Source organism: Cryptotermes secundus, unplaced genomic scaffold (assembly GCF_002891405.2).
Source record: "Cryptotermes secundus unplaced genomic scaffold, Csec_1.0 scaffold940, whole genome shotgun sequence".
Lineage (NCBI taxonomy): Eukaryota > Metazoa > Arthropoda > Insecta > Blattodea > Kalotermitidae > Cryptotermes > Cryptotermes secundus.
In genome coordinates this window covers 173567-189499 of record NW_019730116.1, presented here as the reverse complement: position 1 = coordinate 189499, position 15933 = coordinate 173567, and the positions used below count along the sequence as shown (strand labels likewise).

At 39.6% G+C, this 15933-nt stretch overlaps 1 protein-coding gene across 2 annotated transcripts in view; it reads right to left on the bottom strand.

Annotated features, from left to right (window-relative positions):
- Positions 1-15933, bottom strand: part of LOC111866257 (protein krasavietz) — a 52999-nt gene that overhangs the window by 18122 nt on the left and 18944 nt on the right. For both annotated transcript variants that reach the window (XM_023855035.2, XM_023855036.2), the window contains exons 3-5: positions 8317-8493; positions 2440-2543; positions 1027-1209 (exon numbers count right to left, since the gene is read on the bottom strand). In XM_023855035.2, the coding sequence (XP_023710803.1) occupies positions 1027-1209; positions 2440-2543; positions 8317-8493 (464 nt within the window). The remainder of the gene's footprint in view (positions 1-1026; positions 1210-2439; positions 2544-8316; positions 8494-15933) is intronic.

Below are 15933 nucleotides of genomic sequence, written 5' to 3'. Positions count from 1 at the left end.
ACCTGCTTGCCACAGTGACTAGAGAACACTACTAGTGGCAACACATTTAGCTTAGGTCTAAATGTAGCAAAAATGTAGAAACAATACCATTACCACAAAAGATTTATTATAATTAGTAAGGTGCAGAAAGAAAATTAAATTGTGGATCACTATTAAGTTACCTCCAACCTAACATACTGTCACATGTCTATGTGACTACAGATGGGTTTTGGAATGACTGGAATGATGATCAGGTTTACTGGCGTCTTTGATATAGCATGTGATTACACTTTACAATTCACTACAACCCACCCATTCATGCGAGTACATGCGCATGCACACAAACACACACTAGTGGCCACAATCATGTCTTCACTTGCTGTTGCTCGGTAGCAGCTTCCAATGGTGGACATACCCCTACCCGTGGGTTCCTGAATTGCCCCCAACCTCTCAGAGTTCTCTAAACCACTGATTGAGTAATCAGTTACTCACCTACTGACTGATTCAACTCAACCGACTCTCACTAATTCTCCTGCTCATATTTCAGCACCCACTGCACAGAAAGCATTGTTCCATTATTGCTGTGCATCTGTTGCCTATCTGCTTATTCCACAGTTGTTGACTAGCAACAGGCCTATATGCCATAATATAAATTTAGTTTTCAAATATCTGTATGAAACACAGTGCAATACCAATGGGTGGGTGGACTGTTCAGTGGCTAGCACATTATATGCTTTTATTTACGATGCCATGCAAAACATACAATAGAAATATAATAATGATGGTAACCAACAAAATTTTTGACATGAAGAATACTTTTGTTTAAAAATGGCATGTATATCTCAATTATAGAGCTTATGACATTCCTACAGGCACATTTTTTGGTCATCTCATCAACATGCTGAAAGAATTCTACTATACATACAAAAGGAAAAGGGCTCAACTGCATACCACAGAAAAATTATTAGAATGCTACACACTTGGGTGTAAAATTAAATTCCCAACCATCTAGAACACAATACATTTCCACAAAAAATCAATACATACATTAATAAGTACAAGCAGCACGGTTGGTGGCACCGAGCCATTGGAGATCCACAGTGCTGTCATGCGAGCCAACTTAATACGTTCTAACTCAGTAAAACCTTTAATGAAGATCAGGATTTTCTTCATCTCATCCTCAAACATCTTCTCAAGGTATTTGTATCGGCGCATAAGTTTGATGAACACCTGTAACAGAACAGAAATACAAAATAAGCAAATGTAAATACAAAACATTAAATCTACAACACAAGTGATCTTTCACATACAGTGGAAACCTGTTGGCCTGTCACTGACCCTAACACACATATAATAACCCTCTAAGCCAGTTAAAAGTCCCATGTATTATCTGCCCATTGCATTCTAATACATCGCCATCTACACTTAACTCTCCCATGAGGTCTGTTTCCATGGGGTTTTCTGACTCAAGAGCATGCATTTGTGCACGCTACATCATGTCCATCTCATTCTTCTTTATTTAAACACATACATAAATATAATATCACATCATACAGTAACCATGCTACATCATGCCCATCTCACTGTTCATTTAATCATGTCTTACAGCACATAAGCAGCTACAGACAGAAGTACATCAGTGGTTACCTTCAACATTGAGAATGCTACATACTGCACATGACTATTCATAAACTTATGATGGAAACGATATTAGTGTCACACAATTTACAGACCTAGTGAAATCTATAATAAGCATATGTTTTGTAATTAACAATCCAGCGGTACTGAGACAGACCATAAATAAATCTTCAGTTTTATATGCAGCACTCTGTAGCTCAGAAATCAGAAACATGGTGCAAAACAGAGGTTACATTTGTCAACTTTTCAGTAGTTGGAATATGTATTGGCTGTAATTACGCACATACACATCATAAAATTCATGGAAGCATCTCTAATTAATTAATTCGCTTAGTGAGGGATGGAGTCCAACTGGATCAATTCGAATGGCGGCCACTGATTGGCCTATTGTAGCCTGCTCCAGGTGATTATGATGATAGAGAATTTTGGGGAATGAAGATTGGCAGGGGAAACCGAAGTACTAGGAGAAAACCTGCCCCAGCGCTACTTTGCCCACCACAAATCCCACTTGACCAGACCCGGGATCGAAACCGGGCCAGTGGTGGGAAGCCAGCGACGTAACCGCTTGAGCTATGGCGCGGCCCTCAGGAGCATATCTAAGTTCTATACTGATTTTTTTTTTCTACACAATAAATGGTTCTGCAAAGCAGCAGGAAAAAGTGATAAATCAAAATGCACAGCATAATTAGATTTCAGTACTCTAAGTTATCATAAGACATCTGAAGAAGAAATGCAAATTATACATATTATCAGACTTAAGAAAGCACCATCATGTGATCACGACACAGCAGAAACAAAATACATATAACAACACAAGTTCACCTGTTCATAGTTGTGCATTGAGTCCATATCCTCAGGTGCCTCAAATACACAGGCATTGGTTTTGCAGGGTTTATCCCCATCCTGAGCTATCGAGCCACCAGGAACTGGAATGAAATGCAAGATGTGAGGGCAAACTATAGTTTTAAAGTACAGTTTCAATAGATGTCTGCAACAGCTGCTTCAAATTTTTCAAACACTGAGACACTCATTCTAAAATATTTAGCCACCACCTGTCATCTGAAAATGGTGTGGAATTCCCTCTCCTTCCACTGCTCTAAACACTTTAGGAATACAATATTTTCTTTGTTGTTTTCACCTGCAATCATCACATTCTCCTCACACTGCTCCATGATGATGACAGTTGGAGATTGGTTGTAGCACAGCTCTGTATGTGTAAACGTTAATGACAACATATTCTGTGCATATAAAGGTATAGTTGTCCCTGTGCTTAACTAATTAAGCATTACACCATGAAGATGTATGGGGGAGTGGATGTATAGATCCACATTTTCTTGACCTCGGCGCTAGTTGGAGGTGAGTGGTCAGCTTCACGCTTCGGCCGCTTTACCCCCGGGAAAGAACCCCAGGTACCCATTGTATAGGAGGTTGGGTGGACCTCAAAGCTGGTCTGGACAACATGGAGAAGCGAAAATTCTTGACCTCACCAGACTTGAACTCTGACCTCTCGGTCATCCAGCCTATAGCCAGTCGCTATACTGACTACGCTATCCCAGCTCCTATTCTGTGCATATGGATCAGGAAATTGAAATCAAACACCTTGAAGATTTGGACTCTTTACTGGCATAGAGCTTGCAAAATCTGATAATGGATGCAGTATGGGTCATTCCACGTGAAATCATCCAGAGGGGTTGCCCACCATTTTTAAAAAAATTATATTTTGTACACTTTTTTTTTCCCTTGGCACTATAGCCCCAGTGGGCCTAGGCCTACCTTCATGAACTTCTCTGTTCACTTCGGTTTTTCTAGATCTTACACATTCGGTAGGATTCCTTGGGCAGGTGATCAGCTCATCGCAAGGCCTCTACCTGTACACAAACTCAGAAAAATGCACACACACAAACTAAACATCCATGCCCTGAGTGGGATTGGAACCCACGATCTCGGTTTCCAAGTGAGCGAAGACAGTACGTGCCTTAGACCGCTCGGCTACCATGACCGGCTATTTTGTACACGTACATATTTTCATACTATAAAAATATTTTTAAAAAAATTGTAATCCGCTCCGTTCTCCCGGTACAGACGTTTTTATAATGCGAGAAAACGCGTTTTCGGCTGAAGTGGAGGTTTGTGTTATCTTCCATATCTCGATAACTATTGAAGCTAGAGACTCCAATAAGAAACCAATTTGTTCCCCATGATATGGACTATAAATCATATTATTATAAGGTTTTACTCAACTCGCTTCCTCTAGGTCTAATTAAGCTCGAAAGTTACCTATCGATTTTGGGAAAAACGCTATTTTTGACCTTCAAAAACCAATTGGAGGGGGAAAATACCAGATCTGTGGTTTCCACCCTTTGTTGTTACCTACATGGGGAATATGATCATGTAGTTTTGAACCCCATACCTAGTTTCCAAAATTTTTGAGGAGATTTCAAACTTTGCCCTGGGCCCCAAATCAATCGTCTTTAACATCTCATATCTCCGATGAAAATCGTCCAGTTTGCTTGAAAGTAGTTCAGGAATTGTCCACTACCATGATATCTTCGAAATCATCAGACTTGGATATTTTATAACACCTGACTGTGTTTTCCTCCAGAGGGACGACCCGGTGTTTTTCTCTTGTGTGGGGTACAGTTTTGCACTTTTGGAACCTGCTTTTTAGAATGATTCCATTTCTTGCAACGTCCTCTGTTGGCACAAAAAAGTAAACTATCCCTGAGATATTTTCTGTGCAAAATTTGTAGGTCTGGCGGGCACATGACTTGATTAAAATGAGTTCTTTGAAGACTGGCTTTCGCTGCTTGCCTATTCGTGGTGCCGCCAATACTGTCACAGGCATTCTTCCCTTCCGAAGTGGCAAAAAAATTCCATTCTGCTTCAAGTCTGAAGTCTTCATAGTGATGACATAAATTGGAAAGATTCTTTTTGTTCTTATATTGGCTTCCAGTGCCATCACTGGAATAAATAACTTTCCTGACTGAAGGCACATTTTCTTTTATATCGGCGATATGATATTTTTGGAACACATAAACTGTGGTTATATTGTGCTTTACATGATCATTGATTATACACAAGCTTCGGAATTTTGTTATATGGTCCGCCTTGTAGCAATACACAAATGGGTGAAGTGTAGCCTGTTGATTTACCCAATGGAAACTCTGAATCTCGTCTTGAACGAGAAACGGAATAGTTTTCTGCAAAATCTGCAAGAACGAGGCACTGTGTTTCATCCAGGCTTTCCCTCGTTTCTTTCAAATACTGCGACTGAATTTTAGCCACATAGTGATGTTTTTTCAGTTGTCAGTTTTTCAATGAGAGATTCCAGAATTCACTGTAACTTTGCATTACAGAAATCATGTTAGCTCTGTCCGTGTTGACCCACTGTTTGCAGACTATTTGATCGGGCATGCTCTCTGATTTGGCTGATAGCAATTCCGTCAGAATTTCTACTCCAGGGCAGTCTGTGCATTCATTACTCATGCACTTATAACTTTCGATGTCACAAACCATTACACATAATAAATCCTTGTAGTCCGAATTCAATTTTGCTCCCTCTAGCATCAGCTTAACATTTTGGTGATAGCTGCACACACAGACGGTATGAGTCCCCGATGCACCAGCAATGATACACCACTTCAGTCAAAGTGCACAAAATTTGGAGAAACCAATTTTGTGTTCAGGTTGAGTATTCTTAAAGTGAATGTAAAGTTCCTTCAAATTGCATAGTATTAGCCGTTTCTGCATACACTCTTTGATACTTCCCATGTTAACACTCACACAATCCTTTTTTCCAGGGCAGATCCTACTGTTTTCATTGGTTTCATAAAATTCTGTGACAGCCTGAATTGTTTCATCACTAACTGTCTGGCCCCTCCTTTTGCCTAAATCCGGAAGGATCCCTTGTGTCTGCTGAAGCGCTTGAGTAATTCTATCCAAGTGCTCAGAAACTTGAAATTCTTGACTTATCCTCTGTCTTGACCACGAAGTTCGCAATAAGCTAATGATTTTTTCTTCTTTGCTTGAGATTAAACATTTCTCCTTTAATTTGTTAATCAACAAAACATACTCTCCTCACTCAATACAGAGGAAGGTATTTTGTTCATCTGAATCAAGATCCATTGAGTCGTCTGAAAATGAACTTGCTAATTTCTTTTGAAGAGAGTCGGATATTCTACATTTTTTTATAAAGCAGCGGGTCTTTTCCTTGTATTCATCTTCATAATTTTAGCCATAGGAGAAATATCTAGAGCCGAACATACTGCTTCTAATTCTGCCAGATTTTCTTGCATAGGTGCAAACTCGTTCCTTTCAGAACGACTACTGCCCCCACTTATGGTTTCTTTAAGAACAAAAATCTTTGTGTAACAATTAGGACACAAGGATTTACCTGGTACTAGAGCTACCGGAAAATTCTTTTCTTTCTTCATATGTTCTAAAGAAATTTCACGTAAACCTTTCTCAATGGTTGGTTCATTTGTGCACTTTTAGCGGGTCACAACAAATATTTCCAAACAGGTGATTGTATTTAACAGAATACTTAATCTCATGATGCTTGCATATGGAACTCAAATCACATTCACCCAATCTTAACTTTAAAACAGTTTGTTTCACTTCACTCAATTCACTCACAAGCGTTAACTGTTTGTTGACGGCACCATAGAGTCTTATGACATTTTTCACGTGTGACAATACCTATAGAACATTCCATTTCAAAAAGCTTTTACTTTCGACTTGGAGAATACTGAGCTCGATATACCTGGAAGCTCTACAGTTGCTGAACATACACTGACTTACAGTTTGAGACAACATTCATGGGAATGCTTCATCCATACATAAAGCTGCTGAGAAAGCAGCCCAACACTAACGTCACGATTATAAAAGTTTGGGTTCAGATGTCAAAACACACGAGGCATGAAATAAGAGACCTACATCCATGTTTATAGCCAGCTAAGAACCGAGTGTTGATAAAATGTCATTCCGAGAAGTAAGTACGGGCCTGAAAATTATTTTAACGACAAATGATAGATCTCTCATCTTTTACACCGAATAAAGAACCGCCAATACCACTGGATGCAGGTAAGCCAATTATTGAGGTATTGATTTCTTTAGTAAAATTCAAAGTGCCCACAACTTCACTCGTATTTGAATATCAAAGTTGTAATTTTATCTCCAAGTAACCCTAGAATAGAGCATTATTTGCTATGAATTTCAAAATTTTTGGAGCTTCGCCACCGGAGATATGAGATGTTACAGATGGTCGATTTGGGGTCCAGAGCAAAGTTTGAAATCTCCTGGAAAATTTTGGAAACTAGGTATGAGGTTCAGAACTACGTGATCATATTCCCCATGTAGGTAAAAACAAAGGGTAGAAACCACAGATCTGATACCTTCCCCCTCCAATTGGGTTTTGAAGGTAAAAAATAGCGTTTTTCCCAAAATCGATACATAACCTCCAAGCTTAATTAGACCTATAGGAAGCGAGTTGAGTAAAACCTTATAATAATATGATATCATGGGTAACAAATTGGTTTCTTATAGGAGTCTCTAGCTTCAATAGTTATCGAGATATGGAAGATAACACAAACCTCCACTTCAGCCGAAAACGCGTTTCTTCGCATTACAAAAACTTCGCTATTAATTGAATATCAAAGTTGTAATTTTAACTCCAAGTTACTCTAGAATAGAGCATTGTTTTCTATGAATTTCAAAAATTTCGAAGCTTCTCCACCGGAGATATGAGATGTTAAAAATGGCCGAATTTGGGCCCAGAGGAAAGTTTGGAAGCTCCTACAAAATTTTAGAAACTAGGCACGGGATTCAAAACTACGAGATTATATTCCCCATGTAGGTAAAAACAAAGGGTAGAAACCACAGATCTGATACTTTCCCCCTCCCATTGGTTTTTGAAGGTCAAAAATAGCGTTTTACCCAAAATCGACAGGTAAATTTCAAGTTTAATTACACTTAGAGAAAGTGAGCTGAGTAAAAACTTGTAATAACATGATTTGTAGTCCATATCATGAGGAACAAATTGCGTTTTCGTTGGAGTCTGTAGCTTCAATAGTTATCGAGATACGGAAGATAACGCAAACCTCCATTTCAGCCAAAAACGCGTTTTTTCGCATTATAAGAGCGCCTGTACCGGGAGGGTTACAATTTTTTAAAAATATTTTTGTAGTATGAAAATATGTATAACTAAGTGTACAAAATATATTTTTTTTTAAATGGTGGGTGACCTCTCTGAATAATCTCACGTGGAATGACCCGTATGTACGTCTGAACTTTGGCATGCAACTATCAGGCTACACTGCGTTCTAACCCAAGAGACCATAACATGAATCTGCGGATAACTTCAAAACTCATAACAGAAGTTTAACTTGAATTTTATCTAGGTGTAAACAACATTTGACGCCCACATGCAATGAGTCCATGCATTCAAATATATACAACACGCTTGGACCTTAGTCCTCTGGGTGTGAATTAGTCTTTAGCAGTTTCCATTTGGACTGTCTGCATTAACATAAATATCAAGATGATAGTGAGAGTGAATAAACAGCTTGTAAAAATATTTTAGTAACAAAAGGTAATCTGTTCAACACCCATGTGCTAGACCAAGCACCAAGAAAAGGTGACTATGTTCTAGGACAGTGGTTATGTGTGTGTGATCAAGGAAGTGACTGATGTTTAACTTACCAAGCAAACCACCTGCAATAAGGATGTCAAAAAGTGCTTCGCCATAGCGCCGGTAATCCAGTTTTGAACCAGCTGTGTCCAGAAATTTTGACACAGCTTCTAGGTCAGTTCCAGCCTTGTTAAGACCCTGCAGCACAGCATCTCGAAAACCTGCAGGGTCATACTTCTCTTTTTCATCTGAAAAGGGGGGGGGGGGGGGGAAGAAAGAACAATGGCCTATGAAACTAATGACACAATCATATTAACTAGTCAAGTGGTTATAACGTTCATATTCTTTGATAAAGTAAACGGGACAATTGCTGTGGAAGGTATACATTTCTTCAAAACATGCCAGATTTGGTATAAAATCATCTGAATTTTGTGAAGCCAAATCTGGTTAGGTATGAAATTTTATTATTTTTTCACCAGGCACAGTAACTGCTCTTGAGTTGCAGTAATGTTTCTGGTGGTATAATCAGGTTACTGATGATTTCATAGTCTGTAAGAGATAACAAATTGCAGTCGATGTTTGGAAGAACAGTTCAATTCATTCATCCATACTAGCCTTGAGCTTGCAAATGAAGTACAATTTCAGCCAACACAGCAATAAGAAACTCTGTTTATCAACGAGGCATCCACAGTGTCACAATAAGCCAAGCTAGGGGTGTGTTTTCGCTAGACAGTTTTGTCAGCCAACTACTATGATCTGTTTCATTTCTAAACACTAGACTCCAGTCAAGATGACTGTATACTGAATGTGCATGATTCAGACATACATATGAGATCATGTAGCCTGAACCAAAATGAAAGTCAGTGGTGAGAGCGGCAGATTTTTTGAGAATAAAGCTAAAAGTATGGAATTTTACTTATATATATATACTTTAATGTAATGGCTATAGAAATGAAAACATACGTATGTGAAGTCTGGTAATTGGTCCTTATGACACATGATTGAGATACTGCATTTTAAAAAGGCACCAAAGATTATAAAATTAAACACTGCAGTGACAAATTTAAATGTCTGGGGGAATTTAATGTGCCACTGCAGGAGAGATAAGAATAAAGAATAGAACCGCTTGGCTCGTTAACAGAGATACACAAAGTCTGGACCTTCAACATTACTGTAATTTAATGTGCCATTTTATGACCCTTTCAGTACTGCAGACTACATAGCACTGAATGTTAGGATGAGAGATGGTCAATTAGACAGGATTTGGAAGAGACCAGGCATGGCGTAATTGAGGTATGATACCAACACTTGCCTGGAAGGACTGAGGGAAACCATAAAAACCTGTCAGAACAGCCAGTGTAACTACAATTCATCGTAACTATAACACAAAATGTTTGTTACCGCATTTCGCAGAGTCCATGATTCTCAACACATGATTTCAGGACAGCATGAAGTGTGGAGGCAGTTTTACTGAAATTTCGAACTTGAGTATGACAGTATAACCATTAATGTAGAATGGAGCAATTTCAATTATTTAGATTTGTTCACTGAATACTCGGGCATTTTAAAATGCAGCATCAATTGCTGTGGTTATATGATGATGAATGTGGTATGGTAGGATAATATGAACCCTGTAGGGAGGAATGTGAAGAGCCCAGCATTTGCAAGGAGACTGAGAAAAACTACCTAACACCCATGTTATGTTTCAAAGGGATCTGAACTGATACAACATTAATGTAAGATAGACATGTGTGTTGATTTAATTTTGTGTCTGCGGTCTAGAAAACCGAGATTAACAGCTGTGGGGATTCATTGTACTGACCACGTGACACCCTCTATCTGCAAAAGAATGCACTAAGTTCACAGACAAGTGGTGGTCGGTATAGGCTGCTTGCGGACTACAGGCCACAGAGTTCTTTTTGTATGTCTGCATGATTACTCGATGTGTGGGCAGTTGTGGACTACAGAGCAGTTGAGTTCACTTTCAAGTTGTCATCAATATAAGTATAAATACAAGCAATCAGGTACACACTGTGACATTTATGGTTTTCAGAGAAGTGACAATTTAGACTACAGTCTTCTTGGTTATGACAACTGTATAGTCTCATAGGTGCACAACCCACAAGGTTACACAATGTCACAACCCTGAAGTTCACAATCTAAAATGTTCTGGTATTTGCTTTTCTTGAACCAGTTATCCCCACCTCACCTTCACTGCTGTATGACCTTGCATTCTCTTCCAGTATAGGGTAATAAAACCAGCTTAGTATTAACGGTAATGTCTGTAAATAAGATTGCTCCTTGCTACAAATTATTAGCGCAATCTTGTTCTAACATGTGGATTCAATAAGTGTGTGTAATTTTCCTCATATATTAGGATGAATTTATGTGGGGACTATTTTAATATTCCAGGAACGGTTTTCTGATTTGCTAATTCTCACATTTATAATTATTGTTACAATAAATACAAGCAGATGCTATAGGAATGATGCCTCCTTATTTTCAAACCACTTCATGTGAAACATGAAAGGGTTTAATAACAAAGTTATACAAAGTATTTTTCCTGGTTCCAGAAGTTTGCTCTAACAAGAATAATAAACACAATGACATTGTGATTACAAATTCAAGGAACACCAAGAAAAATTCTACTAGCCTACTAAAGTTCAATATGTATTCCATCTGCGATTGTACAAGTACCAAAATGGTATTCTCTCCCTTATGGGTCATTCCACATCAAGTTAATGCAATTTAAAAGCAAAAATATTATGACCATCTCTGGCTCCAATACAATTTTTCATGCTTGCTATATCTCCTTAACCCTTTGACGTTGTCATTTAAATTCCGCGGCCGCGGCTCCTGCGGTAATATATTCAGCCGGCCATTTAAATTTTGCTCAAAAATTATTTATTCATCATTGTTCTTAAATTCTATGAGATAGGAACATGAAACTTTCACTAAAATGATCTTAAATTGTGGTTTTATAACCTTACCTTATAATATGGGAGCCCTGTATCTCGGCCATGGGTGCAGGTTGTTTAGTATTTGAGCAGTGAATGGTACGCCTTGAAGGATGAAACTTTCACTAAAATGATCTTAAAAGATGGTTTTATAACCTTGCCTTATAATATGAGCACCCGGTATCTCGGTGGTGGTTCAGAATTTGAGCGGAGTGTTACACGCATTGAAGCATTCTACTATAGACAGCGCTGACTCACATCACCATACCAGTACTGCGTATCTCTCATTTGGCTATTTTTTCCGTAAACAAAACATCTTCTGTGAGGCCCTGCCTTCTTCCCCGTGGGGGGAATATAAGAAGAAATGTCTCTCCGTGAGTCGTATCGCTAGCCAGATTAGCTGCAGTAAATTCGACCTTCATGTTATCATAACAAGTGTTGGTGCTTCTGCGTTTCATTTTCCATCCATTTTGGCGGCATAAGACGTCGTAGGGGTGACCACAGAATTCATGAAGTTATTCTAAGAACTGGCTGGTATGTAGTGAACGAAAGCAGAGCTTAGCTGGCTCAAAAAAATATTTATGGTCATCCCTCGAAACGACCACGAAGGTCAGTACGATAAAATGGCGTCAACTGGAGCGATAATACATGAAGGAATGAGTTCTTTCCCTCCCCCACACACATCCGTATCGTCTCAGGGGGTGACCACAGTGTTCTGCCTTAATTCGTGACGTTTTTCTAAGAACTGGGTGCTATATACTGTGCGAAATCAATCGATCGTGCAACAATAAAGTTTTGGACATCCCTCTTCTAAGAATTCCAATTGAGTGTGTTTGTGTCGCCAGCTCAGGGCAATATGATATTATAAACACAAGCACATATCAGTCTCTACTGTTTATAAGTTCATAAGAAACAAAACAGGCCTTTCATGACAGGAGAACCGAGAAACCTCTCCCAAGAGCAACAGGAACTTTGCTGCAAGACAGGCATATGTAACGATGACTTGGCGCAGATAAAGTCGTGTCTTATTTATACTCTGTTCTACTGACAACAGGCCAGCGAAAAATCTAACAATCTACAGCAAAACCATCAATTATTATGGGCGTTATAACGTAGGTGTGCAGCTGGACGAAACATACACGTCGAACCCCCCCAGACGATTTAAATCCCTGACGAAACATACACGTCGAACCACGGCAACGGGTTAAGAAGTGACATATATAAAATTTTACCTTCCTGTATCCATTAATTGCAGAGAGACAGAATTTCAAAAACTCAAGTTTTCCTTCACTTTCCCTTTCTGATTCACTAAAATAGTTACAACTGTAGCCCTAAATAAGATAGAGGGATAATTCTTGTATTAATTGAAAGTTAGGTGGAGCCTTCATTTGGTATGCCACTCATAATATTTTATGACACATTAACATTTAGACCCTGACCTCTTGCTCATTTATAACAAAACCTATAACCATATATGCAAGTTTTCCCCACACTTCATGATCATTCCAACACATCTTTGGGAAGGATAATGCTGGGACATGAAAATGAAGAGAAGACAGCATTTTTATGTTTGTTAGTGGTCTCATTAGGCATGATGAGCCATGCTGTGACATGACATGACATGTAATTAGAACTTGTAACCAAGTTTTTATGGCCTCAGTTTGGAAACTTAATTGTCACACTGTGTATGTAGCTTACTGTAACCTTTAATCCAAGTGATTAACAGAAATATATAGGTAATCTGTAGTTATAAATAAATATGTATTTCATCAACCACCTATATACCAATATTAAATTTTCCAAAGCTGTAATTAAAGAATCACAAAAAGTTTTGGATGAAACTTCCATAAACACAGCTAGATTTGTCCTGAAAATTCCAAACACAACTTGCACTGGCGATCAAGATTTAAAGTTCAAAGTTTACTCTGCTTCTGGTAATAAAATTCAATGTGTGGTATGTAAACTCTTTACAGAGATGCCAGGAATGCATATAAAACAACAGAAAGCATTTCCAGCAACTGCTGCAATTTTGACAGGTTTTATCTGTAATATATCACAAAGTAAGTTTGTCAGTTATGCTAGCAGCCCAATCTCCACAGTCAAATTCAATGGGAGAGGTACCAGGTAGCCGTGGCAGGGTAACTGTGACTTTCTTAGGTCACATGTTACAGGTAGTAATGACATCATCCTCAATAAGGTTGGCCGAACTATGGCCCTGTCTTTGCGTGTCTTTGGTTGGGACGCAACATTGACCAGGGATGCGTTGGGACACCTCCTCGTGGTCCTGCTGGGCAACGACAGTTTTGGGGTCTGGATTAGTATGACCTACTGGGACTGGTGGCTAAATTCCCATAAAGGGCAATGGCATTACGGCCTCCCATGCGGCAGTATAATGACTCTTGGATATCACTATGATCTACCTGGGATGAAGGTCGGAGAGCACTCCTATGGGGGTAACTTCGGCTACTTGAGTTGTGTCCCTAGAGTACTGTTAAGGTGCCGCAAGCCTTCAGGCTCAACACTATAAAACGGTTTGACCAACCCACGTGGAGGGGTGGGAATGGGGGAGCTCACAGGTCACCCCAGGGGCGACTCTCTCATGCACGTTTCCCTGGTTGCAACCTCATGACTAGCTGGTATTGCATTCCCATTGATCATCTGGGATACCTCTCTCCCCCTGAACAAGCACTATAGGTCCTGGAGGCTTGTGAGGGTCTTATTCATAACCAGGAAAAAGCAACTCATCACTGTGTGATGCCAATGCACACCATGTCTTGTGTGGAAGCACCGGCACCAACCCAAGCGGAGAGAGCCTCATGGAACTTCTGGTGAGTTTAAACCTGAATATTCTAAATCATGCAATAGGAAGGAGGTTATTGATTTGACACTAGGGACAAATAACATAGGAAACCTGGTAAGTAACTGGCATGTATCTGATGAGCCATCTTTATCGGACCACAGATACATATACTTTCAAATAGGTATCACAACAACACAACAAGTTACCTTCAGGAATCCCAGGACAACCAACTGGGAGTCATACAAGGATGACCTAAGGGTCAACCTGGAGATTATTTTGCAAATTATACGCACGATAAGGGACACAGATCAATCTATTGACCAGCTGCAATGGGCCATCATCGTTATCATAATTGTCCAGCCAAGGCCACTCGCCCTTGGTGGAATAAAAAGCTGAGTGGGCTAAGAGTTAAAACAAGAAAGCTATTTAATGTAGTGAAAAGGACAGGGCAGTGGGACACCTATAAGGAAACCCTCACCTGTTACAACAGAGAGATAAGGAAAGTCAAACAATCCTCATGGAGGAGGTACTGCCAGGAGATCAATGATGTGCTGGGCAGTGCCAGACTCATGAGGGTCATAAAAAACAGGCGACCAATGAGGTCAGCTCTATGAAGCTGCCTGATGGCAAGTATACCCAAACTGGAGAACGAACAAACTGTTCAAAGTTCACTTCCCAGATTCAAAGTTGATTGATGATTCAGTTGATGGGCAGGGCCAGCAAAACTGGACGTATGTAGATACATAATGAATAGGGGAGACTGGAACCTGGCTGGTCAGGTAATCAAATCAAAAACTGGATGGGTGTTAGGTACATTCAAACCATTTAAGTCTGCAGGAACAGATGGTATTGTACCGGCACTTCTGCAGCAAAGGGCGGAACATTTAGTCCCACACCTATGCCGCATATTTAGAGCCTGCATGGTGCATGGGTTTATCTCTGTGGCCTGGAGGCAAGTTAAAGTGACATTTATTCCAAATCCCGGGAAACTTGATTATAATGAGGCTAAAGCTTATCGTCCTATTAGCCTGTCGTCTTTTCTTTTGAAAACGACTGCGAAAGTGGTAGATAGACATATTAGGGACGGTGCATTGAAAATTCATCCTCTGCACCGAAACCAACATGCTTAACAAATATGTAAATCCACTGAAAATGCATTGCATATTGTAGTAACACGACTAGAGAATGCTACTGAACACAAGGATATTGCTCTTAGAGCATTCCTCGACATAGAGGGAGCCTTTGACAGAACCTCCTTTGATATCATAAAACAGACTGCTGAAAGGCATGGTATTGAGCCCACAGTATGCAGATGGATCTGTGCCATACTGGAAAGAAGGAATATAAGTGCTACATTGTCTGGAGAGACCCTGAGAGCGTCTGCGGTGAGAGGGTGTCCTTTCCCCTTCTCTCTCCTGTGGAGCCTTGCCGTGGATGATCTTTGGGAGCTCAACAGTACAGGCCACTTCACAGTAGGATATGTTGCTGATATATCAATCCTAATTAATGGGAAATTCCCACACACTGTATCAGATGTCTTACAAACAGCCCTGTATACAGTTCAACAGTGGTGCGAAAGGACAAACATGTCTATCAATCTAAACAAGACTGTTATATTTTAGCGTCCTGTTGCACTGATTTAAGTCCATGATTTATTTCAACCGTCTTCCAGTGCATACACTCATCTATCTCCTCCTCTCACTCGCACTACATGTTTCAGCACAAAAATGCCATCTTCAGGTGCTTATTTGATTTGCGCTAAACTAGTTCATTGCATGCCTTGTCGTCTTCATATTAAAATAACTAAAATATATATTTATCATATATATTGATAAATGTTAAAAATATTAAAATTGTTCAGGATTTTTCATCCCTACGTCGTATCTCACTACGCGAGTCACACCTATCCTCTTCTGTTGGAGCACTCTTTC